The sequence below is a fragment of the Bubalus kerabau genome, chromosome 1 (assembly GCF_029407905.1).
Source record: "Bubalus kerabau isolate K-KA32 ecotype Philippines breed swamp buffalo chromosome 1, PCC_UOA_SB_1v2, whole genome shotgun sequence".
NCBI lineage: Eukaryota > Metazoa > Chordata > Mammalia > Artiodactyla > Bovidae > Bubalus > Bubalus kerabau.
In genome coordinates this window covers 32943690-32970329 of record NC_073624.1, presented here as the reverse complement: position 1 = coordinate 32970329, position 26640 = coordinate 32943690, and the positions used below count along the sequence as shown (strand labels likewise).

The 26640-nt window shown below is 36.3% G+C and overlaps 1 protein-coding gene and 1 pseudogene across 1 annotated transcript in view; both read right to left on the bottom strand.

The window, feature by feature from the left end:
* Positions 1 to 26640, bottom strand: part of LOC129645969 (solute carrier organic anion transporter family member 1B3-like) — an 80249-nt gene that overhangs the window by 10521 nt on the left and 43088 nt on the right. Inside the window, exons 4-11 of the mRNA XM_055571570.1 lie at positions 20478 to 20610; positions 16306 to 16427; positions 15066 to 15212; positions 14774 to 14872; positions 11573 to 11818; positions 6315 to 6479; positions 4478 to 4673; positions 431 to 596 (exon numbers count right to left, since the gene is read on the bottom strand). Of these exons, the coding sequence (XP_055427545.1) occupies positions 431 to 596; positions 4478 to 4673; positions 6315 to 6479; positions 11573 to 11818; positions 14774 to 14872; positions 15066 to 15212; positions 16306 to 16427; positions 20478 to 20610 (1274 nt within the window). The remainder of the gene's footprint in view (positions 1 to 430; positions 597 to 4477; positions 4674 to 6314; positions 6480 to 11572; positions 11819 to 14773; positions 14873 to 15065; positions 15213 to 16305; positions 16428 to 20477; positions 20611 to 26640) is intronic.
* Positions 8119 to 10099, bottom strand: LOC129645977 (renin receptor-like; annotated as a pseudogene).

The window sequence follows — 26640 nt, the reverse complement described above, 5'->3', positions numbered from 1 at the left end:
AGCACATAAATGGCTGTTCATCTAGCTTGACAAGGGATTGGTTCAAGACTTCTGCTTAGCATTTGAAGGGTTGAGTGCCTCCAACCGAATGGAAATCATATCCTTTAGTCAAATGAAGTGCTTTCTAAAGATCTAAGTGTTCTTAAATTTCAAAAGGCCATAGTCTTATAAACACAAGAAGAAAAAGTGGGAGTATTCTCCTGAGAATTCAAGCCAAGAAAAACCTGTTGTGTCTCAGGTAGGATTTTATGTGGGGCTTTGTTTACATATTACGGCCATCATAATGACAAGCAATAAGGGGAATCTTTTTCTATCTCTTTACTGGGGACCTTAGTTGTAAAAATATCTGACACATCATTATCAAAGTTTAGTAAGTTACATCAAATCTGCAACTTTGATTAAGGAGAAGAAAGTAAAAACCAATACTCACAATAGACTTTTTGCTGCCACTTGAAGATGTACATCCTGCTAAACAAGGTGACATGTAAGTTATTCCATTGCTCCCACAGAGTGGTTCCCATTGAGTTGGGTCACAATTGCAGTCTGAGTTGCAATAAGAAAGTGGTACATTTACATGCGATGCCACTGGAGTATTTCTGGAAATATATGATAGACATGTATCAGAGAGAGAAGAGAGAAAGAAGGGGAAAGAGGAAAAAAAGATGACGAGGAGAAAAAGAGAAGGAAAGGGAAAGGATGAGAGAGGAAGAGGAGAGGAGGAATAATGGAAAGTGTTGTCTTTAAATTAGAGAAATTTTGCTTTTGCTTTTCCAAAATGACAAAGTTTATTTTTGGTGCTTATTAATTTTCTCACCTTTTATCACTACCCGGACACTATTTATTATGTAGAAAAAGTAAAACATAAAGAAGAGACCAAAGAGGGTAGGTCTTTACGAGGCTATTAAAAAATTACTTTAAAAAAATCACTTCATTTTTCTGAAAATGATTCTGTTCAGTGGGGTCATGGCATTAGGCTAAAGTTCTTCCCAGCTCCCTGTAAAGTCCCATGAATCTGTGAATGTTACTCAACTAGTTTGAATTTTAAAATCTATACTTTGACTACAGAAGAAAGTAATTCAACATGGACAAAGGAGAATACTTAAGGATCAATTTTTTTAAATCAAGAGCAATATAATCAATTGAGAGAGACTAGAAAAGCTTCATAAGAAACTACAACAAATTTTATAATAATTTACTGTAAAACATAGTTGTGCTTATGAAATATAATCTTATGGCTATATTTATAAAACAAACTATTTGCACAGTTAATTTTCTGACTACAGATTAAAAAAAATTCTTGTTTTTGGTAAAAATCTTGATAAATTATCTTTGAATGAGAAAATAATTTTCACAAAGAAAGAAAAAGGTAGACTCAGAAATTCTGTAATCAATAATTTTACTAAAAGCATCTAATGTCTAATCCTGCTTGGAGACATATAACAGATGGGGAGTAATTTAGCATAATGATTAATAACCCAGTCCAGACATTTCAATTAGACAGTCCTGTGCTCCCATTAGGTCTGCCACCTCGTAGCAATGTGACTTCACTTTCTAAAATCAGTTTTGCCATTTGTAAGTCATAAATCCTCATTGAAATTTGTTTTGGAAAAGTATTAGTTTAGCTGTTCTCAAACTTTCTGTTTTCAGCAGCGTTTTCACTCTTGAAAAGTACTGAGGATCCTAAAGATTTTTTCTTCAAGTGGGTTCTATTTAGTGAAATATATATATATATATATATATATATACACACACACTACTAGAAATTAATAGCAGTAAAAAATTAATACATGAGAATGCACAAGTGCACACATCCTTAGCCATCAGACTGATATTATTGTTACATATCTTGTAGCCTTAGAAAATATCACTATGCAAGCACTGGAAACTCTGTTCATCACTCTGTAATATCCTAAATGGGAAAAGAATTTTGAAAAGAATAAATACACATATATGTATAACTGAATCACTTTGCTGTACACCTGAAACTAACACAACATTGTTAATCAAGTATACTCCAATATAAGATTAAAAAAAAAGAAAATATCACTAGATACTCATGAGAAAATGAAAAAGGAAAACACTGTATGTGAGACAGCAAAAGAGACACAGATGTATAGAACAGTCTTTTGGACTCTGTGGGAGAGGAAGGGTGGGGGATGATTTGGGAGAATGGCATTGAAACATGTATAATATCATATAAGAAATGAATCACCAGTCCAGGTTTGATGCAGGATACAGGATGCTTGGGGCTGGTGCCCTGGGATGACCCAGAGGGATGGTATGGGGAGGGAGGTGGGAGGGGGGTTCAAGATTGGGAACACGTGAACACCCGTGGCGGATTCATGTTGATGTATGGCAAAACCAATACAATATTGTAAAGTAATTAGCCTCTAACTAAAATAAATAAATTAAAAAAAGGAAAACACTATCTTGTATTAGTATAAAAATAGTTTAGAATTTGTTGGCCCTCTGATAAAGTCTATAGGTTCTCAGACCACATTCTGAGAACCTCTGCACTAAGTCATACTTTAAAAATTTACCCCAGTGACTAGCATTTCATAAATGCTGCATATATACATTCTGTTAATAGTCATCACTAGAGGATGAGTTTCATGAGGTCACTGATATAGCCTGTAAATCTTGATTTTTAAGGAGGCACTTAGTGCAATTTTACTGAATTAAAAGAAACATAGAAGTCGAGCTGCCTTCTTTGACTAGACAGCACTGTTATTGTACTGTTTTCAGGGACTCGACTTTAGGTTAAAACCTATATACTTGTGATATGTGAAGTAGCATCATTCTGGAGTCACTGATTGTTTTCAAACAAGTCAGTTTCTCCAGGTGTCAACTAGAAAAGAAAGAGGATATAAGAGGGTTGGGTTGTGTAATCTCCAGGGTTCTTTTCCCCCTAAAGTTCAATGTTCTAGGTACTCTGTATTTTGATTAACCAGAGTGAGTGATAGTTGATAGGAATATTCAACAACAAAGAGGATGAGGACAGAGTGGGGAGATAATTCAAGATTAAGTTGGCGAGCCTCTGAGAATAAGATGATGTTAAGTGAATGTGGGAAGATTCAACAGGTTCAAATGGACACCTTATAAGATCCAGAGTTTAAAAGCTCAAAGCCAACAATAAGCAGCGCTAAGAACCATGGTCACCAAACTATGATCCAGGGATCTTTGCTTGTTACTTGATGTGAACTTTCCTAAACCAAAATTGTTGGTTATATTCAGGAGATGACAATAAATCTTCATAGAATCAGAAAGTACATTAGTAGGGGCCAGAGGTTTGGGGTGCAGGGCATGGGGAGAGGCAATGGGGAACTAGTGTTTAATGGGGACAGCGTTTCAGTTTAGGAAGGTTAAAATTTCAGGAGATGGATTTTGGTGAGATTTGTATAGAAATATGAATGTACTTAGTAGGCCCTGAACTATACAGCTAAATATGGTTAAAATAGTGTATTTTACGCTACGTGATGTTTACCACAATAAACAAACAAAGAAAGCTGCACAGAAGGCTTGCCTTTGATTTGGGATAGAGACCATAGTCCTGATGGCTCAGATGGTAAAGAATCTACCTTCAAGTTGGGAGACCCAGGTTTGATCCCTGGGTTGGGAAGAGCCCTTGGAGAATAGAATGGCAATCCACTCCAGTATTCTTGCCTGGAAAATTCCATGGACAGAGGAGCCTGGTGGGCTAGAGTTTATGGGGTCACAAAGAGTTGGACACAACTAACATTTCCACTTTTCATTGTAGTACTAGCTATACTGCACAATGTGTGATAATAATGAAAAGTAGTTTTCTAGGCCTAATGTGCTATTATATGTATAGAATATCAATTCTAGTGCTAATAAAGATAATACCAGAAAACATAATAGGTTTGCAGAAGAGGAGAACTCAGCACAATATAAGAGTTTTCTTATAAAGATAATTGTTAAACATCAAAATTAACTGCAGATAAAGATTTTTTAGTCACTTTTGGGAAATGTCATTTATGTTTCTCTCATGAGTCATCCAAGACTGTAGTAGTTAGGACTAAGAGTTTTGGAGTCAAAACCTTCAGATTTGAGTCAGAATCGTACAATCTGTGTCTCTCTCTAAGTTTTGCTCTTCTTATCTATAAAATAGTGACAAAAGTACCCATCATTCATTGTAAACACCCCATAAGTAATAACTATTACTATTACAGACTATGTAGATTTTCTTTTATGTGTCTATTTTTTAAAGAATTTTATTTTATATTGGAGTACAGTTGATTAACAATGATTTGTTAGTTATAATTTTTCTTTAAGGAGGGAAAAATGGATTTTAAGAAATGAATCTTTTGAGATCTTAAGAAATGTTTTAAGAATTTATAAATTGAAAGTCCTCTCAGCTTAAACTTTAGTAAAGATTGGCATCTGCCTTGCTTTTCTTACATTCTCTTACATTAAATAGCTTACATATTGTGCAACTGATATATTGATATATACAAACCCATCATAGGTCAGGGTTAGTCCGGCGACTGATTTGTTTTCACAGATTAGTGCAAAATTTATTAGATGAAATAGGAAGGACATCAAATGGGCACAAAGTGCAAATTTGGCAATTCCAACCAAGGTAAACTTGAACTTTTTAACAATAAATCCTCCTGTAAACATTCCAGCTGCCAAAGATGGTATGCTTATGGATCCTAGAAGAGAAAAAAATGTAATTGTGTAATTATATAAATATGGTTATCCCGAATGTCTTTATGTGTGAAATGCTATCTATCAATCAAATTAATCCAAGCTTATTATTTCTTAAACAGAAGACTCACAGTCTAGGATGAAGGTAGGGGACTAGTGTACCATGTGGAAGAGACGAAAATAATTTCCCCCTGCCAATGCTAAAGGTTTAGCTTCCCAGTAGCAAAAGTCAGTGGCTGAGAATATTTGTATATCTGAACATATTGTTTCTATAAGGTACTTTTTGTTCTCTCCCTGGAAAACTACAACAAAGTATCATCTTCCTGACTCTGAGACTTTTTATCCTATCACCTAAATCCTATATATTTCGTTAAAATGAGGATTTCCTATCCTTAAAAACTTACTATAAAATTTCCCAGTACTTCAGATTTGAATACTTAAATTAATATCTCTTCTTTATTCATCTAAACACACATATGCCCTGAGGTGATAAACAGGCCTGTATGTGGTGTCACGAATAATTGATTCCCCTTATAACTTTCACTTCATAGTCCTGCAAGATTTGTTAAAGATGAAGGTTCTTCTAACAAAAAAATTAGGCTGAGAACCTTATTAGGAGTTAAATTTATAGTTTTAAGTTCTCCAAAATCACTGCAGATGGTGATTGCAGCCATGAAATTAAAAGACACTTACTCCTTGGAAGGAAAGTTATGACCAACCTAGACAGCATATTCAAAGCAGAGACATTACTTTGCCAACAAAGGTCCGTCTAGTCAAGGCTATGGTTTTTCCAGTGGTCGTGTATGGATGTGAGAGTTGGACTGTGAATAAAGCTGAGCACCGAAGAACTGATGCTTTTGAACTGTGGTGTTGGAGAAGACTCTTGAGAGTCCCTTGGACTGCAAGGAGATCCAATCAGTCCATTCTGAAGGAGATCAGCCCTGGGATTTCTTTGGAAGGAATGATGCTAAAGCTGAAACTCCAATACTTTGGCCACCTGATGTGAAGAGTTGACTCATTGGAAAAGACTCTGATGCTGGGAGGGATTGGGGGCAGGAGGAAAAGGGGACGACAGAGGATGAGATGGCTGGATGGCATCACTGACTCGATGGACGTGAGTTTGAGTGACTCTGGGAGTTGGTGATGGACAGGGAGGCCTGGTGTGCTGCGATTCATGGGGTTGCAAAGAGTGGGACACAACTGAGCGACTGAACTGAACTGACCCCACAGCAATTGAGCCTGTGCTCCAGAGCCCAGGAGCCGCAGCTACTGAGCCTGTGTGCTGCAACTACTGGAGCCTGCACTCCACAGAGCCGGTGCTCCACATCAAGAGAAGTCACCACAATGAGAAGCCCGCACCCTGCCATCAAGAGTAGCCCCTGCTCACCACAACTAGAGAAAGTCCTTGCAACAATGACCCAGCACAGCCAATAAATAAAGAAATAATATTATAAAAAATTACATGAGATGCAACTTCAAAGGCAGAACAATGGTAATATCACAAGATGGATGGATCTGATAAAATTTGAAAAAAGGAAAACTATGTTTAATAAAACAGGAAATTGCCTTCACAACAAAATATCACTTGGAACTCATTTACTCGGTAGTTTGTCGTTTATAAAGCAAACATAAACAATGGGTCTTACCAAGCAAAATGCTCGTCTCAGATGCTGAATTGCCATACTGCTGCTCTACGTATTTGAACACATAAGTAATAGAACCAATATGGCTGCTGGCTTGTAGCAGTGTCAAAAATAATGTTAAAACATACAAGGGATTGGTAAGGATGCTTTTCAAGGACTGGAGGAAACCTATAAAAACATCAAAAGAAAGAAAATATAATGCAGCTTAAATATACATTAATATCTTAATCTGGTAAATATAATTTATATGACTTAAAATTCCATAAGTATATAGCACAAAAAGTCAGAGTACTCTGCAATTCTACTGCCAGCAGTTTTCTTAAAATATATTACTTCCATTCTTTCCATACGTACATTCATATTTTTATGAATAAACTAAATAAAATGAACTATTTATTTTGTTCATTTTATTCCCAAATGGGATCAAGCATTCATGCTGTTTGTTATAGCAACTTGCTCATTCACTTCATATTTGACTAATAGCACTCTACTATACCTGCATACATGTTAGTTCATTTATTCATTTATTTAACAAATATTTGGGTTTTGATTGGGTACCAGGTAATATGCTAGGTACTGAAGGAACAAAAGCTAATGAAATGTCTCTTATTTATTAGCATTTAATAGTAAAATGATTATATAATAATATAATTATTAAGTAGAAATTTACTTTAAAAATAGTATGAACCCAAAGCTCACAAAAATAGAATACTAAGGTTCAAAAATTATAAAGGTTAATTTAGTACCAGGACTCAAAACTCTTTTTCTGGTATATAGTTTCTACCATAAAATATTGCCTCAGTAATTCTGGCAGTAAGAGCAATCACCTTTATTAAAGAGATATTGTGTCTCAAATGACATTATTGCAACAGTAGGCAAAAAGCCATGCCTACAGACAGGAGTGCAACAAATCCATAATTTCTGTACCTAGCAAGAATTATGTGATTTCAGTCTATGATCACCAGGTTAACCAGCTGCAATGGGAGTTAAAGTGAAAAGAACTACTTAGAAAAACAGTGGGAAGTATCAAAGTCTAGCAAGACCAAACCAGATATCATTCTTGAGAAATGGATGGTATGGACTTTGAAAGATCTTGTGCTGTACAACTCTAAAGGTTTCCATCAAGCATAGTCAGAATCAAACCTTCTATTCAATGGTAATTAAGAAATAGCTTCATCTGCTTATAATAATAAGAAAAAAGATTAGGGCAAAGGACATAGAAGAGGAAAGAAGAAGATGTATGGAAATTTATAGCAGGGATAAATAATATTTAAAATTATTAGGTCAAAATGCTAAACTGTGCTCCATGAGACTCCCCAATCAGGAAGAACCATTGACTTGTGAGGCATTCTATGTGAGTTGTGATATTTGATCAAAAGAAATAAGACATATTGGTTCACCAAATCCTTGAATTTTTGAGGTGACTGAGAACTTGGACATCATTTGTACTTCTACATAATCATGATCCATTATGTAACCTCAATAACTGGATCAATAAACAACTCAAGTGACATTAAGCTGATTATTTCAGAAAGAAATTGCTCCATTTTTGGTTGATTCTGCATGTTTACAAATTGTTTCTTTACTGAAAGCTTTATTTCTTTCTAATCAATTAGTCTTATTTCTGTTCAAATTAGATATATATTTTTTCTGACTAAAACTTCTTAGTTATTTCACCTGTTCCTAGTAGCACATATGAAGGACCTCTTTGCTATCTTGTATTGGTCACTATCTTGCAAACACAGTTGATAATATAGATGATATTAACAATTGTTCTAATTTTGTATTTTCTTTTTTTTTAATCATCATTAACTTTATTTGTCACTCTTTATAGACATTGGTCCACTTTCACATAAAAAGTAGGGAGTATCTACTTCCACTTAACAACTTAACATTCTATATAGAACAATTTTGTACCGTAAACCAGAGTAACTTACACAAGGGGAAAAATGACTGAAATCATGCCCCAAGATGTCCCCCAAATGTTTTTGTGTATATGATTACAAGTGTCTTAACCCCACAAAGCTAGTTCCTTCTTAGATTAATGTAGTATGTTTAATATCCACACTTGACCATTCAGATCACCAAAATTTCAGAAGAGATTTAAAAAAACAGCTATCATCTGTCAATCAGATGCAACTGAAAATGTGAATGACTGTGGAAGCACATTCAAACTTAATAGCTGCTTGAAGTTAAAAACCTTTTCTTGTTTCAGAGATATTTACATTAAGACATTTACAAATGCTTCATAGTATATAACAGCCCAAATGTCACTTTTAACCTGTCCTGTGTAAGGAAGTTAAACATTTCAAATTCAGTGCATTTTCCCAACATAAATAACACAAACTATTCTAAATGTTTTACATTTATTACAGTGCATATTTCCAAATAGTAGATGGAATGAAATTATATTAAATGGTTATATCATCGTATTTAAGCATATTATGGAATCTATATCACACAAGTCAACTCACATCAATACTATATAACTCACTCTAAAAGAACATCACAGGCACACACAAAAGAGAACAAAATTTGTTTTTTTTTTATAAATTTAAAGTGTACTATCTAGTTTAAACTACACTAAAAGATTTATTTTAATGAAACAGCCAATTTTCAAAACCTCTTTCTTTCCAAGTTTGTCATAAGGAAAGTTCAATCCATTCGAATCTTCTGGTTTGTCATCCTATAAATGATGCTATCATATCCAGGATCCATGTTCCAAATATTGTAACAGGTGACAATCAGAGTCAAGGCCAAGCTGATCATTATCCAAAGTACCAGGTTGAAAACCACAGGATATTCAAAATTATATTTATATGCAAGGTTATAGGTAATTGAGGGGTCCGTCACTTGTTTTGTCTCAAGGATATTCCTCGTCTTCCTCACAAGGGATGTGTCGAACGATCTGACAGTCACTAACTCTGCCACTGCATCCCCACCATAGAGATTGTACATGTCATCTGCAAACTTTTGCAGAGCATCAATAAGGATCTTAGAGGCATCTCTAAATTGTTCAGAGTCTTCCCCATAGTGTTTCCCAATGTCATCCAGGCCTGCTAACTCCAGTGAGTATAAATCAGGAGAATGATCCTTGGCTAGATGCTTATGTCGAGACAACAAACTTGAAATATCACGTAGCACTTGCAGTTCAGAAAGAAAAAGGAGATCGACTTCATTGTTTCTACTCAGAGAATTGAGGGGAAGTGAAGTGAGAACAGAGTTTTCTTGAAACAGTCAATTGCGGAGCTGTCTGAGCGTTCGTTACTGAGAGATCTTCAAAAACTCAGTTTGCCTTCCCCACCATGTACACTCTTTCCTCACTGGGAGCCAACTGCAAAACCACAGGAGTTTCTTCAGAAAATAAGGAGTGAATGGAATTTGCCACGCTGTCAAGACTAAAAGGAACTGCATTCTCCAAAGGGTACGAAATGACACTGCCTGGGGGTAGGGCAAGCTTGTCCACTCCTTTAACCATCACCATAACAGTAGCCCGAGGACGGTGGAATAGGTTACCTACTGCAAGGCCCGGCCAAGAAAGGTCCTCTTTCACAGAGAAGCCCATGGACAATGTAGCCACGTCTGGGATTCGCTCTCCTGGAATAGGCCAATTTCCATTCCGGAAAACAACAGACCCTGGTGATCTTAATATACTGAATTCGTTCCCAAAGACACCCGCCACCGAGAAGGACAGGAACACGACGAGCACAGCCATGGTTCCGCGGCGGCTGCAGCAGCGCAGGGCGACGCGGAACTGGCCAGCAGGATGCTATGACCAGCGCAGCACGAGGGGGTAATTTTGTATTTTCATTATCCTCTCCATTCTTTCTGGGCTTACAGTCAACCATGTTCCTTACAGGTTTAAATAATCAACTACTTTTAATGGATTTAATTTGCTGCAGTATGAAAATAGCATAAATTGGATGAAAATTCAATGGGATGCTATTTTTATTGTGCATATTAATTTCAAAAACCTCTTCAGTGATGTGCTGGTAAATGTTTAACAACTGATTCTTGGGAGCACAATGCCTGATTTGAGTATCTCCCAATTTTGGTAGTAAGTGGTGGCAACTTCTCCCATTTGGCCAATTTCAAGTCACCAGTGTAGTCGAAAAATTAAATCTCTCATGAGCCCATACAAGTAACACCACTGCTTTCAGATTAGGGCGATGGAGAGGAGAAAGTAACAATAAAAGGAGTAGGTGGAAGAACTAACCAGAGGGAGAACTTGGGCTAATCTAACAATCTCTAACGTCACTTGAGCTTTAACTTGAAAGGTTGCCAAGGGTTCAGGTGTTGCTCTGCTTTGACTCTTACTGCTCCACTATTGCTGTGTGATCTGAAAACTGCACTGTTAACATCTCATTGTTTCAACCATCTTGCTCTGACTGCTGCTGGATCAATCACAGGTTAGTGCTCCTAAATTGTTCTCTATTAGTCTTTGGCAGCTTACGTTGGAAAGGAAAGTCACTATCCTGTGCTATGGAGGATTCTTATTCATACGACTGACTCCAATACTCTTTGTTACTACTCATGTTTCTACTTCATTTTTGAATATTTAGGTAAGCAATATTTTCTATATAAGTACCAAGAAGACAATCTTACTCTAATTATCTAGAAAGAAACTTGATCTGATTTCCTTCTGCATACTCCATGTCTCCACCTAAGTATAAAGTTGCCCAATTTATAGGCACTCAGAATTCCTTATATAGGCACTATATGGCTGTTGTCTATATTCTTCTTGTTACAACCTCACTGTACTTAAATACTTGAAAAACAGAGGCAATATTCTATTATCAAGGCATAATATGATTCCTGGTACCATTTGTGAAGCAAAAGAAAGGAAGGGAGGGAGGGAAATAAAGAAGGGAAAGAAGGAAAAGAGAGAAAGGAAGGAAGGAAGGAAGGAAGGGAGAGAGAAAGCAAGAAAGAAAAAGAGAGAGAGTCCTTTTAACTCATAATTTGTACTATATAATTTGGAAGTGACTATATACTCTTTGGTTTACTAATAATAGATAGTTTTTTAACCTTTAACTGGTTTCTCCCTGCTAAAGCGAATCCTCTTCTCTACAGAGCTGATATGTGTTCAGAAAATACTATGAAGTTTTTTAGTAGGAATCTTAGAAGACTAATCCAGCCAAATTTAGTACAGAAGAACACTCACTTTAGATGACTTGAGTATGACGTTATTTTGGAATATTTACCTCTCTCTTTCACTGGGATTAACAACTCCAAACTGACTATAAATGTGAAATACTTACCAGTTACAGTGTCAGTAACATTTTGCCCAGTCTTCATCAAACTAGCCATTTGACTCTTTTCTTCATTTTTCATAGGCAAAGATACTGAGGATGCTGAAGCTTTTTTTTCTTTATTTGGTTTATCCAAAGTTTTGGGCAAGAAAAAGAATGGTATAGAAGAAATAATGGCTATTAGTCCAGCCACAAGGAAACCAAGCCACCAAGCACCAACCCAACGAGAGTCCTTAGGAGTTATTCTGATAGTGCCTAGAATAAAGAATTAGAAGAAGCCAGTCAAAAATCATTTTGCAGTGCAGGAATTTTTGGGAAATATTGGTAATAATTGCTGTACTTCATAGATGAAGAAAGTAAATGATGTTTCATCCATTCTGAGACAATGTTTTCTTTTTTTCACACATTTTCATTTTTGAAATAAGGGTAAGTCTAAATTTTAAAGACATCTTACAATTGCTCTTGTCTAGGAATCAGTCACGACACTGTTGTCATTGATGGAGCCTGTGTGAACTTGGTGGCTTTTGTGTTGACATGACTGAACAGCTGTCCTTGTGGAACAATTAAAGCCTGCAAGCTATTTAAGGGCCAACTTGGGAATTCCTTGGTGGCTCAGTGGAAAGAATCCAACTGCCAGTGCAGGAGACACAAGAGATGGCAGGTTCCATTCCTGGGTTGGGAAGCTCCCCTGGAGTAGAAAATGGCAACCCACTCCAGTATTCCTACCTAGAAAATTTCATGGACACAGGAACTTGGCGGGCTGAAGTCTATGGGATCACAGAGTTGGACATGACTGAGCATCACAACGATGGCAATATGGAAGGCATGAACCCTCACTGTCTGAAAACTTATATTGGCATCATCTTCTGAGGTCAAGAAATCACCAGCAATGAAACTTATAGCAGTCTGCAAGAAATTCCCAGAGCTAATAGTAAGGTTCCCCCTCCCCCCAACTAGAACCTGCATTTCCAACTCTTTGACAGCACAGGGGATGATAATGGTGAAGATATATACATACTGAAACTCTGAGTTCAAAATCTGAACTCAAAATTTTAGGGAAAATTTAATCATTTTATTTCAATAATATTTTCCCTTAAAGCTGTGTGAGTGGTATGTATGTGCTATATTTGTGTGTGTCAGACACTCAGTTGTGTCTGACTCTTTGCAATCCCATGGACTATAGCCTCCCAGGCTGCTCTGTCCATGGAATTTTTCAGGCAACAATATCGGAGTGGGTTGCCTTCTCCAGGGGATCTTCCTGACCCAAGGATCGAACTGGGTCTCTTGCATTGCAGGCAGATTCTTTACCTTCTGAGTACCAGGGAAGTCCATGTGCTATACCTAAACAGGTATAAATGAACTGTTTCAGTGAGTATAAAGTAAACATTCTAATAAGGAAGTACCAAACACACAAACACACCCTAGAAATTTTAAGAACAAGAATGGTGTTGTTACTCTTTGATCTATAAGAAAAACTCTTTAACACGAGAAAACATTGAATTGATATAAAGAAGTAAATTATTCATTCTGTTTATTGAAGTGGTTTTAAACTATGCATAGATCTGAGTTTAAAATTGATTTGCGTGTTCATATTATTTCATAATCAGCAACTCTAGTAGACTTTAGAAATTATTGGTAAAATCAGAGACTCCATGTATATGCCAAGTACTTATTCATCATCTGTCAGAAATGTCACCTTGGTAACATTTTTTTTTGTGCTCTATCCCTGGTCTACACAAAAGAACAAGAGATCATAATCTGTCTAGACACAGCCTTCTGAAGTGTTGCTTCACACACTATCATAAAAATTGGAAGATTCTACATGGAAGTCTGGATTTCTAGATTTTCTTAAAAACCAATCAGTAGATTTTGTCAATGCTGGATCCTGATTTCTGCATGAAAAGGATAGGTTGAGCCTGAGTAAGAAATTCATTTTCAAGTGTGTTCAGAGGGTAGTTCACCACCACCAGTTCTTACAAGTTTTACCATCATACTTAACACTCTTTATTCACTTGTCATCTTGTTGGTTCATTTGGCATTGGAGCTTGCCATATTATGTTTACATCACACCCATGACTGACTAAGAGAAGATGTAATTAAGTCTTGACTTTCAGTGGTAGAAATGGGATTACCATGTATCTAAAACACTATGAGTAGTAATTTCTGACTATAGAAAAGAGGTTACAAAACTATCATTCCAAAGATTTTAATAACCATTTACTTCTAGGTTCCTGGTGGTAAAAACAATGATGAACCTGGAAGTGAATGAATAGAAACATAGAATATGATTCACACATCCAAAATAGAAGACATAATGTATTCCATCAGGCCCACATTTTAGTTTTATATTAAAATGCTTGCAAGATTGTGGTTATCATTGGACTGCTGTGAGGTGTACTCTATGTAGCCCTGGTGCAAATCTGATTTGAAAATCTGATTTGCTTATTTCCAAATACTAATTACTTATTATATGTCAATGCAGACACTATATTGTTATGTTCTAAAAGAGATGGCATATCAGTGTACAAATATTTGTGGCTCATTGTGATAAACACTACAGTAAAGACCTGCTCTTGGTGATCAACAGGGGTGTTTAACTTTTGGTGCCAGTAGAAGATGGTGAAGGAAGGCTTCTCTGAAGAGGAGTCACATTTTAGAAGAGACTTTAAACTATGTAGATAGAGAGGGTTTTCTAAGAAATGCAGGTAAGTGACATCAGAGGGCCTACTGAGAGACCTGCAATTAATTTGCAATTATTTTGGATGAAGTCATCTTAAGTTTCTTAAATTTTATTATTTTGTGCTTAGCTGTAAAAGCCTGATTTAGCTAGCTATGTGTGTGCTCAATTGTGTCAGACTCTGTGACCCCATGGACTGTAGGTCCCCAGGCTCCTCTGTCTATGGAGTTTTCCAGGCAAGAATACTGGAGTGGGTTGCCATTTCTTACTCCAAGGGATCTTCCTGACCCAAGGATTGAACTAGCATCTCTTGCATGTCCTGCACTGGCAGGCAGATTCCTTACCACTAGCACCACCTGATATTGACAGGAGATGTATTTTATTTTTATTATACATATTAACACATTTCCTGTTTGTAACTTTTGATGATTAGTCTGCAAAAAGCCACTTAAAGAATGAATTCACTTATTTGGAAGAATGCTGTCATGTACTTCAAAAGCATTATCATGTTACCTTGTTCTGAGAGTACTTACTCAGATCCACGTATCCAATATCCACATACATTTTAGAAAACTGAGATACCAGTATAAAGCCAATGATTGGACCAATCATTGTTACTGCAAGCAAATTACCTAGAAACATTATAAAACATTTTTATCAAATGCCAATAATACACGGTTATTATTAAATTTTTAAAAGTAATACTACTTAATATATTTCTCCAAATAACTTTTCATTAAATAAAAGACTGAGTTGAGGAGCAATGTTATTTCAAGTTACACCCAGGGAAAGTAACCATAAAATCTACTATTTTCTGTACATTACCTAAATACAAAGAAGAATGTCCTTCTTCAGAAAAATCATCGATGTAAGAAATCCCCAAGGGTCCAATAGGGGTTTCCCCAATTCCACGAAGCATATTACCCATGAGAACATATATCCACATATATGACCCAGAATCCTTTTCCAAACCTACATAGACAAGAGAATACTTTATTTTAAACATTAATCTTAGCATTCCTATTAAAAACTCAACTAATGCAACTCTTTAATTATTCCATTTAAAGTGTTTTGTTCTTTTCTAATTATAAGAATGATTTATAGTCACATTACAGAATTTGACAATGTAGAGAAACACAAAGAAAACAAGTAAAATGATCTGTAATCCCACCACACAGGGAGCCACTTCTGATGTTTGCTTATATCTTTCACATTTTTAGTGAACACAAAAACATGCCTAATATTCTTTATGTTCTTATAGCAGGATTTTAATGACTGCATCATAGTGTGCTGAATAAGTTTCATCATTTCTTTAATCAATCTCTTTCCTTGTTTGTTGTTTTTAGCTGCTGAGTCATGTCTGAGTCTTTTGCAACCCCCTGGACTGTAGCCCACTAGGCTCTACTGTCATGGGATTTCCCAGGCAAGAGTAGTGGAGTGCCATGGATGCCATGATTATAATGATAAATAAATCCTTCTGTATATTCCTGATTATTTCCTTTAAGATAAAGCAATAAAAGTACAATTGCTGATTTAAGCAGATATGCATATTTTTGTCCTTTACCATCTTAAAAATTAACCTCCAAAAGAGAAATTTACACACTCTCTATAATACATAAAATGTGGCTTTTCACTCTACCTCATTTCTTTTTATTTTTAATCTTTTCCTATCTAATAGGTAGCAAAATCTTTAACTAGTACTATAATAAAAGAGATTTGTGTTTTAGTAAGTAAACAATCTTTAATTTGTGTAATAATTTGCATTTTTCATAAAGAGTAAAATTACATTTAAATATATTCATGCCACCTCCTCTTCTTTTACATTAGTTGCATATTTTCTTTGCCAATTGCATATCAAAATATTTCTTTTTTCTTAATGCTTCTAGAAGCTGTTTATATATTAACAATGAATTTTGTCTTACATACATGAAAATGTTTTCTTATTGTTTTTAAATAAACTTTGCTAATAGATAATATAATAGTTTTTATAGATGTAATATAATTGTTAAATTTTAGAATATTTATTTGTGACAGTAATATTCAATAGTGTGAGTTCAATTCTTACCTTTTCCCACTACCTCCAATGACGTTCTATTGGATAACAAATTTTGGTTAATCGAACAAGTTGGTAAATTTGATGTTGAATTCTCTGATGGATTAAAAGTGGTGTCTTTAGAATACCTGTAACTGTAAGAACATCACTATATTTACTGAATAGTTTTACTTTTCCCAGAAATGCAGAGGAATTTTCCCCTTTAACTGTACCATTCTCTTCTCCAAATTATCAGGATACTCTTTATCAGTTTCCCAGCCTATATGTTAGGAGAAATGATAGGTAAAAGTAAAATAGAAGTGTTCACTAAGAAATATCATGCAATACTCCCCAGGCAAGGTGGATTATCACATTACTGTCATCCTAAGAATTCTTATATTCTGGTCAATGTATGAAATATCTTGGTTTCAAGTTTTAAAAAAATTGCTAAGTGCATTTATTCATCCCTTTGAATTATCTTCAAAGATGGTTACAATCTAAACTTTCAAATTTAATTTACAGTCATACTGATTCACCTGCATTTTCCATCAATAATTTACCTGAATTTCTTTCATGGACACACACACACACACACACAGAGTCATATGCTTGACTCCTCAAAACTTAGTTTAAAAAGTTCTAGTCTACTTCAATTTGATAAGGAAGAACTTAATTAGAACAAGAAAGATGGACCTAGAATAGGTACAAATGTTGTTATTTAAAAACACATGAATGGATGTAAAGGTATTGCGCTTAGTAAAATAAGTCAGGCAGAGAAAGACAAAGATTGTATGTTTTCACTTATATGTGGAACCTAAAAAAATAAAAAGAACATATATAACAAAACAGAAACAGACTCACAGATACAGAGAACAAATTAATGGTTACCAGTGGGAAGAGGATTGGGGGAAGAGAGAGTAAATAGGTTCAAGGGATTAGAGGTACAAACAACTAGGTGCAAAAGAAATAAGATACTAAGATGTGATGTACAGCACAGGGAATATAGCCAGCATTTTATAACTATAAATGGAGTATAATCTATAAAAATAATGAATCTCTATGTTATGCACCTGTTACTATTATAATTCATCCACTATACTTCAATAAATAGTATAAATTAAAAATACTGAGGTACCCTGTGAGTTCCAAGGGCAACCTACTGTATGCCAGGCATTATGTGCAACTCCAAATCACTAGAAATAAAACACACAGCTTTTGTTATCAAAATATCTTACATCCTCTAAGATAAACGTATATGATGAAAGATACAAAAATGTTAATATGTCAGGTCCCGAATTGTTGTAAAGGAAAGCGAGATGATCAACTTTGCTTGGATATTGAGAAGGGTTTGGATTAGAGGAAACTTCACAGCGAGGATTCCATTAGAGATGAATTTTGAAGATAGAAAGGAGTTTAACAGGTAGGCAAAGAAGGAAAAATACTCAAAGCTGTAGAAACACTATGAACAAAAGTGTGACCTATTATGGCACATTTGGAAAACTCTAGACCTATAGTGTGATCCTCAACCATGGGAAGCTGTGCAAAATGAAACTGGGAAGATAGTCAAGGCCAAATCAATAAGTTTTCTATATATGCAAATAAACCTAGATATTAATTTGTAGGCAAGAGGCTTTCAATACTTTGACTATACCAACAGTGAGAAATATATTTTGCATCACAATCACAATACATACATATCCACACACACACACACACACAAATTTATAAAACCAAAAAGAAAGTTTTGCAGAATAACTGTGTTTTCTTCTATTCTGTTCTATTCTATTCTATCCTATCATATTAAAAAATTGTTAGTCTCAATAATCTGAATTGATTTATTGATCAACAAGTTTTTCAGGATCTGAATTTTGAAAAATACTGCTCTAGGATATTGGGAGTTTTAAGTAGGAGTAAAATAATAAGATTTTTGTTTTTAAAATGAACACCGTAGGACTTCATTGCTGGTCCAGTGGTTAAGACTCCAAGCTCTCAATACAGGGGGCCTGGGTCAAGGAACTGGATTTCACATATTGCAACTAAAGATTCTGCACACTGCAATGAGTATTAAAGATCTCATGTGGTGCAATAAGACCATTGCAGCCAAATAAATAATTTTTTAAAATAAAAATTACAAAAAGTAAAATGAATACTGTAGTATAGAATGTGAGTTACAATGAAGTTGGGATGGGGTGCAGAAAGTCCAGGCCAGAGATGATGAGAAAGAAAAAAGGGACAACTTTGACATACAGGAGGCAGTAAAAGCAAGATCTGCTGACCACTGGTCATGTGTACTGAAGCAAAGAAGAAGTCTAAGATGAGATCCTTGCCTTTGGTTTGAATCTCTCTGTGGATAAATGAATCACTGCTGAAAGAGTGAATGTGAAAAATCTGAGCTGGTTTTGGCACAGAGATAAATTCAGTTCTGGATATATGGGTGGAAAATGTTTGTAGGATGTTAGACTGGAGATACCCATGAAGTGGTTGATTACATAAATCTTGAGTATAAGATAAACTCACTGTACAGTGATAGTTACATTTAATGCATGTACTTGACAGAAATCATGTAGAGTGTAAAGTGAAGAAGATTGGTAAGGGAACTTAGGCAAGACTGACCCTATGGCGTCAGAAGCAGAAGGAAAGGGTGGGTATGATGGAGAAGCCAAAAGGAGGAAATAAATCAAGAGGGAGTAAGATGATGGAAATAAGAAGGAACAGTACCAGGAAGAAGAAAGACCTTATGAAAATCAAATATAGTAATTAACATAGTAACAAAAAAGCATGGCTGTTGGCATTGATAATGAGTAAGTAATTTATATCTTTAGCAGAAACTGCTCATTGGCTCTCGGTATCCATTATTCTCCCCTTTCTATGGTAACAGGATCTAGGATCTTTAGCTGGGAAATGTATGCCTGAAATAAAGTCTATTTTTCCCCAAGAACTTTATATCTAGATGTGAGGTGTAACAAAGTTCTGGCTAGCTTGAAGCCAGTAGAAATGTTATGCTTCTGAAGATGTTCCTTAAGCCTCAGCCTGTGTGAGTTCTGTTTCTTCTTCTTCTTCCCTTCTTCTGTCCTGTTGTAAGGAACAACATTGCCACAACTTACACCATGAAGTCAAGGCCAGTCAAGGCCTAGGTTGGCTACATTAACTTTTTATGTAAAAAATGAGCTCCTATCTTATTTAAGCCATCACTGTTTTTGGTTTTCTGTCATCAGTATCTGACTTTAATTAAAACTACACAGAGACAGGTAGAAGATTCAGATGGTAGTGGGAAAATCCATACTGCAGTGAGTTGAGTGGGGAAGTTGTGAGAAGCTTTTGGCAGGAAAGAGGTCTCTGCAGGAGGTCCCTTTGTCTCTTCACTTTAGCAAAACTACATTGTAACTAACTTTTAAATCAGGCACCCCATGTGCTACTCAATCTCCAGCCAAAGCACACCTTTCAAATGTTTTGATCACATGATATCTTACCTAACTTGTCTATTCCTTCCATAGATCAAAGAAGTAAAAATGAAGACGTAATCAATCAATCAATTAATCATCTATTAAGTAATTAACAGATGACCAGATCTCTTTCCTAGCTTTCCCTTCAGTGAGCAAACTGTGTGAACAAGGTAACCTCTAAAGAAAGATCACAAGAAGTTGACAAGCCTGACCACTGTGGGGGATGGTAACGACTTTGACACTCGTTCTCAATGATTAACAGATCCCTCCTCTTTTCCCTTCAAAAACTTTTATGGCTAAACAGAATCATGGAAATTGATTTTGGGGGGATAGGAGTCCATCTTCTCCCCAGATTGTTGACATTCTGATTAAAAGCAAAGTTTCCTTTCTACCAACAATTGCCTCTCAGGTATTGATTTTTGAGTGGTGAGCAGTTAGACCTGGAGTCAGTAAATAAAGTCCTATTAAATACTACCAAAATCTTGTAGGCAAAGACATAAAATATATGTTATAGTAAAAAGTCACAAAAAGCTTATTTATTTTCTACGAAACTGCATCTGATTTATTGTTATTCCTATTTCAATATCAATGAGAGCCACGGTAGATAAAACAATGAGTTAATTATTACATAGAAAGTATAATCAATTTCTATACATGCTTAGTGGACATTCTTCTTAAGGGGAATACTTATTTAAAAATAAAAAATAAAATTCTATGATTAATTTACAAGGAAATGATCATTGATAGCATAGAGCCACTTACTATCCCATGAAGAAATGTGGTAAAGCAGTCAAAATACTTCCAGTTCCCATAATAATGCAACCAATTCCAATTAGCTTCGGTCTGTGTAATTTGGCTCCAAAGTAACTCACAAATACAATCACAAGCAAATTTCCTACAAAGAGAACAAAATTATTTTTATATGATTCATTATAGCAAACAGTAACTGAGTCCACATTTGTGTCCAAGAGAATAGAAAGCCCAGAATGGATACAAATAAAGCATAAGACATAGTATGTGCATGCTAAGTTGCTTCTGTCGTGTTGGTCTGTTTGTGATCCTGTGAACTGTAATCCAGGCTCCTGTCTCAATGGGATTCTCCAGGCAAGAATATTGGAGTTGGTTGCCATGCCCTCTTCCAGGGATCAAACCTGCATTTCTTAGGTCTCCTACATTGCCGGGTGAATTCTTTACTACTAGCACCACCTGGGAAGCCCATAAGTTGTGGTCAGTTCAGTTCAGTTCAGTTTCTCAGTAGTGTCCGACTCTTTGAGACCCTGTGAATCGCAGCACGCCAGGCCTCCCTGTCCAGCACAAACTCCTGGAGTTCACTCAGACTCACATCCATCGAGTCAGTGATGCCATCCAGCCATCTCATCCTCTGTCGTCCTTTTCTCCTCCTGCCCCCAATCCCTCCCAGCATCAGAGTCTTTTCCAATGAGTCCACTCTTTGCATGAGGTGGCCAAAGTACTGGAGTTTCAGCTTTAGCATCATTCCTTCCAAAGAAATTCCTTCCATCATTCCTTCCATTCTGAAGGGCTGATCTCATTCAGAATGGACTGGCTGGATCTCCTTGCAGTCCAAGGGACTCTCAAGAGTCTTCTCCAACACCACAGTTCAAAAGCATCAATTCTTCGGTGCTCAAGCCTTCTTCACAGTCCAACTCTCACATCCATACATGACCACAGGAAAAACCATAGCCTTCACTAGACAAACCTTTGTTGGCAAAGTAATGTCTCTGCTTTTCAATATGCTATCTAGGTTGGTCATAACTTTGCTTCCAAGGAGTAAGCATCTTTTAATTTCATGGCTGCAGTCACCATCTGCAGTGATTTTGGAGCCCCAAAAAATAAAGTCTGACACTGTTTTCACTGTTTCCCCATCTATTTCCCATGAAGTGATGGGACAGGATGCCATGATCTTCATTTTCTGAATGTTGAGCTTTGAGCCAACTTTTTCACTCTCCACTTTCACTTTCATCAAGCCTTTCCTCCAAGATCTGGTAATCTAATTAGGATAAAACTCACTTACCTTAGGCCGCTCACTATACAGTTGTATGGTATTAATAATAAATAGACTTGACTTTAGATAAGAGTGAAAGGACTTGAATTACTTGGTGATATCAGTGAAGCAAAATTTTATGAAGAATTTGGAGTTGAGTCGGTTGTATTGGAATGGAGAAAAATGGACAAACTTACTTGAGGAAAGATATTTAATCAATGCATTTTTCATTCACTTCTAGCATTCTTTAAATTCCTATTAAGTACCTTCCATGGTCCTAGAAGCCAGAAGTATAAGAAAAGAATAAACACTGTATGGTATTTGCTCTAAAAGAAAGTACATACCACTGACATGAGTAGATAAATGAACAGAGGATTCAATCCCTGGTTGAGGAATTGGGATCCCACATGGATCATGGCATGGCCAAAGAAAAAGAGCATACTTGTAAAAAATGTATGTAATCTATACAACAGACATAAACTTTGAGTCCTTTCAAATCATTAAATCATAAATTTTGAGTCCTTTCAAATCATTAAAAAGTGGGGAAAAAAGGAAAATGGGCAGAGGCGTTCAGCAGCCAGTTTATAAAATAAAAGAAATAATTCAATTGCTCAATAATTATATAAAATCTCATGAAAATTGGAGAAATCCAAATCAAAATGAAGACAACAAAGCAATATACTCAATGTTCTTAAAAAAACAAACAAACAATTTAACCCCCATTCTATATCCTGTTAAACAGTCTGCCCATTTTCCTTTTCCCCCAATTTTTAATGGTTTGAAGGGACTGAAAATTTATGTCTGCTTTATAGATTACATATTTTTTTTTTTTTTTTACAAATATACTCTTTTTCTTTGGCCATGCCATGCTCTGTCAGGGGACGTTCAACTTTAAGGGATCCAATATGTTGTTTTCTTCCTTTGTGTGCTGTTTCTCAAGGACTCTCTGTTCCTTATCAGTTCCTGGATAACAGGAACGAGCAAAGCTGCACACAGTTCTCAGGACTGAGATCATGGGAAAGAGCAACTGCTTGCATTCCCTTCAGTGACTCCCTTCAGGGACCCCCTCAATGACCTTTTAGGACTATCCATTTTGTCGCAACTGGTGGAATTTCATTCTTTTTAATGGCTGAGTAATCATTTTATTGAAGATATATAAGCATGCGTTTCTGCAAATAAAGTACCCTTGTTTCACTCGAGACTTGGGTCCCCTGCGTCCTTCTTCTTTTTTTTTTTTTTGAATATTTATGAAAAGTTTATTCATAATATCCAAAATGGAGACAATCCAAAATGTCCATCAACAAGTGAATTTATGAACGAATTGTGGTATATCCATGCAATAGAATGCTACTTAGCAATAAAAATCTATGAAATGCTGACACATACATTGATATGAATTCATCCTAAAAATATAATGCTGAGTGAAAGAAGCCACTTATCGACTCCAGTCCCCAGGTCCCGGTCCACAAAGACCGTGAGAATTGGCACCTGAACAGGGACCTGGTGAACGCCCTTGGCAAGTGGACAGAATGACTGTTAGGACCTACGGAGGTTGGTAATTGAGGGGTTATGGGACAAATGGCTGGAAAGCCCCACCACTTTTCTACTTTACTTCATCATTTATTTAAGTTTCAAGGACTTTTGGCTTCACGTCAACAGATAGAGGCTTGTCTCCAAACAGTGGTTGTATATAATCCCTGGTTCCCTGATGAAGACAGTTTCGATTTAAAAATTTGGAACTGGGTTAACCAAAAAATGTTGAACGAGACACAAGACTGGGAGAAAATATTCCAATAGATTTCTGGCCCTTGTGGGCCCTCATTAAAAGCCATGATCTTGCCATTTCAAGACAATTCTAGCCCCCCTGATATTCGTCAATAAGCAGAATACTCATTATATGAATATAAATTAGATGATGATACTTTACTGAAGGCCCAATTAGAACAACATAAAATGTTTCAGAACTTTCCCACCATCTCTGCTCTGGCTGTCCCAAGCATTCCTCCTCCTCTTGTAACGGGCATGAAACAGAAGGTCCCCTCATTCGAGGACAAGATGAATCTGATGATGATTCTTCTGATGCTCTCTTGACACTAAAGTCAACAATACTTTTTTTGATGACAATGATAGGCCCCTAACACAACACTCATATTTATGAAAACAGAGGATCCACTCATTCTCCTTCACGACAAAGACATTCTGATTTACTGGCTTTGCAATCTCGAGTCTATGAGGCTGATGATCTTTTTGCCTTTCCTGTGTTAAAAAATGTTAATGCTCAAAGACAACTAATATGTCAATACGAAGACATTGATTTTTCTCACATGCAACAAATGAAAAAGGCTGTAACTATATACGGCCCTCATTCGCTTTTTACTAAAAAACTTCTAAATGCTATGACATCTTCTATTAACATTTTTATTCCTTATGATTGACAAATTTTGATAAAAGCTTTTCTTAAACCAAAAAAATTTCTTCAATAGATAATGTGGTTTCATGATGTGGTTTGAGATGGTGCCAATTCTAATGCTCGAGCTGGCACTCCCCCAAACCAGATTACTTTAAAAATGTTAACCGGTATGGGACAATTTGATTCGGTGGAAGCTCAGATACTATGCCCTCCTTTGTTACATGAACAATTGAAAGAAGTTGCCCTTAAAGCTTGAGATCAAATTACTCCTCAAAGAGAACCTAAAGATAGCTACACAAAGATATTACAAGGGCCTAAGGAAGCCTATGCTGATTTTTTAGCTAGACTGAGAGTTGCTATCTCCCATAGTGTTGTCGAAGAGGAAGCCAAAGTGCAAATAGAAAAGTTGCTTACATATGAAAATGCAAATCAGAAATGTCAGAGAGCCATCACTCCCATTCATGAGACCGGAAATATTTGGAGACAGGTTGAATAAGCACCCTGGAGTTCTGCCAGAGTCACAAGATGAGGAAGGGCAAGGACTCAACGGGAGACAGAGAGCAGGGTGGGGAGGTACGGGGCATGCAGAGGAAGTTGAGCATCATGTGGTTTCCATGGCTCAGCACTACTCAGAGGCCAGAATTAGTTTAAGCAGTTGAGAGGTCCAAAAACCTAGCCCTTATCCTCGGCGGGTTATGTGTTTCCTCCTATCTGGTGGGTTTATCTGGCCATTCCCCCAAACCTACAAACAGAGAGCTCTTGAGGCAGAGCCTTCATTCCTACAAGGCAAGCAGGCACTTACAGGGGCCCCAAATGCTGTGTGAACTTAGCTGTGATCCAAAGCAAGTCATCAGAGGTGGCCAATGTCTTTATTGCAACTTAGGATCGAAAACTCAAAAAATGCAAATGTTAGCTGAAACGATCACTGCTACCTTTAAAAAAAAATGAAAGATGTTTTGCTTGTGGGGATAAGAACCATTTAAAAAAGGATTGCCCTAAAACACACACAAGCACAAAATTAAAACTATTAAAAAACCTCCAGGAGTCTGCCCTCGTTGTAAGGAGGTACATTGGGCTAAAAAATGTTGATCTAAATACGATATTGAAAAAAATCCTATTTCAAAAAACTCAAAGATGGGGACTCCCCAGGTCCCCATCAACAAAAACCAGGGACAAACTCCATCTTTTCCCTCAAACCCTCAACATCTGACAGTGCTACCATCGATATACCAGCCCTAAACGATTTTCTTCTTTTTCCCTAAGCAGTCCCTTCTAGAATACCTACTGGACTTTATGGACCCCTACCCCCACAAACCTTTGGCCTTATATGTGGCCAATCTAGTCTGACTTCTAAAGAAATTACTGTTCATCCTGAAATAATTCAGATTATAAGGAAAAAATTCAAATTATGATGTCATCTCAGATACTGTGACAATTCAAAAAGGGGGACAAAATTGCCCAATTACTTATTTTACCTACATTTCTATTAACTCCTGTAATGATATATGGACAGATGAATTTGGTAATACAGATCAAAAGCAATCCTTATGGACATCAAGAGTATCTAAATATACATGACCAAATATAAATATCAAAATTAATGTCAAAAGATTTTCTGGTCGTCTTGATACTAGATCCAATATTGCCATTATTTCCAAACATTTATATGGCCCAAATCTTGGCCTATATAGAGAATTTCTTGCCAAATTGCAGGAGTTTCTCAAACCAAAGTACAAGAGGTTTATCAAAGTGTCCAAATATATCCATGTGAGGGACCAGAAGGCCAGCCTACAACATTACAACCTTATGTGATAGATGCACCCCTTAATTTAGTAGAAAGAGATTTAATTATACAATGACAAACTCAAATATATATTCTACATTTTCCCTAGGGGCCACTGCTCATTTATCAAACAATACAATTCTTAAAATAACTTAGAAAAATGACAAGCCTATTTAGATAGGCAATGGCCCCTTACAAAAGAGAAATTAGAGAACTGGACATGGAACAACAGACTGGTTCCAAATAGGAAAGGGAGTACGTCAAGGTTGTATATCATCACCCTGCTTATTTAACTTATATGCAGAGTACATCATGAGAAATGCTGGACTGGAAAAATACAAGCTGGAATCAAGATTGCTGGGAGAAATATCAATAACCTCAGATATGCAGATGACACCACCCTTATGGCAGAAAGTGAAGAGGAACTCAAAAGCCTCTTGATGAAAGTGAAAGAGGAGAGTGAAAAAGTTGGCTTAAAGCTCAACATTCAGAAAACGAAGATGATGGCATCCAGTCCCATCACTTCATGGGAAATAGATGGGGAAACAGTGGAAACAGTGTCAGACTTTATTTTTCTGGGCTCCAAAATCACTGCAGATGGTGACTGCAGCCATGAAATTAAAAGATGCTTACTCCTTGGAAGCAAAGTTATGACCAACCTAGGTAGCCTATTCAAAATCAGAGACATTACTTTGCCAACAAAGGTTCATCTAGTGAAGGCTATGGTTTT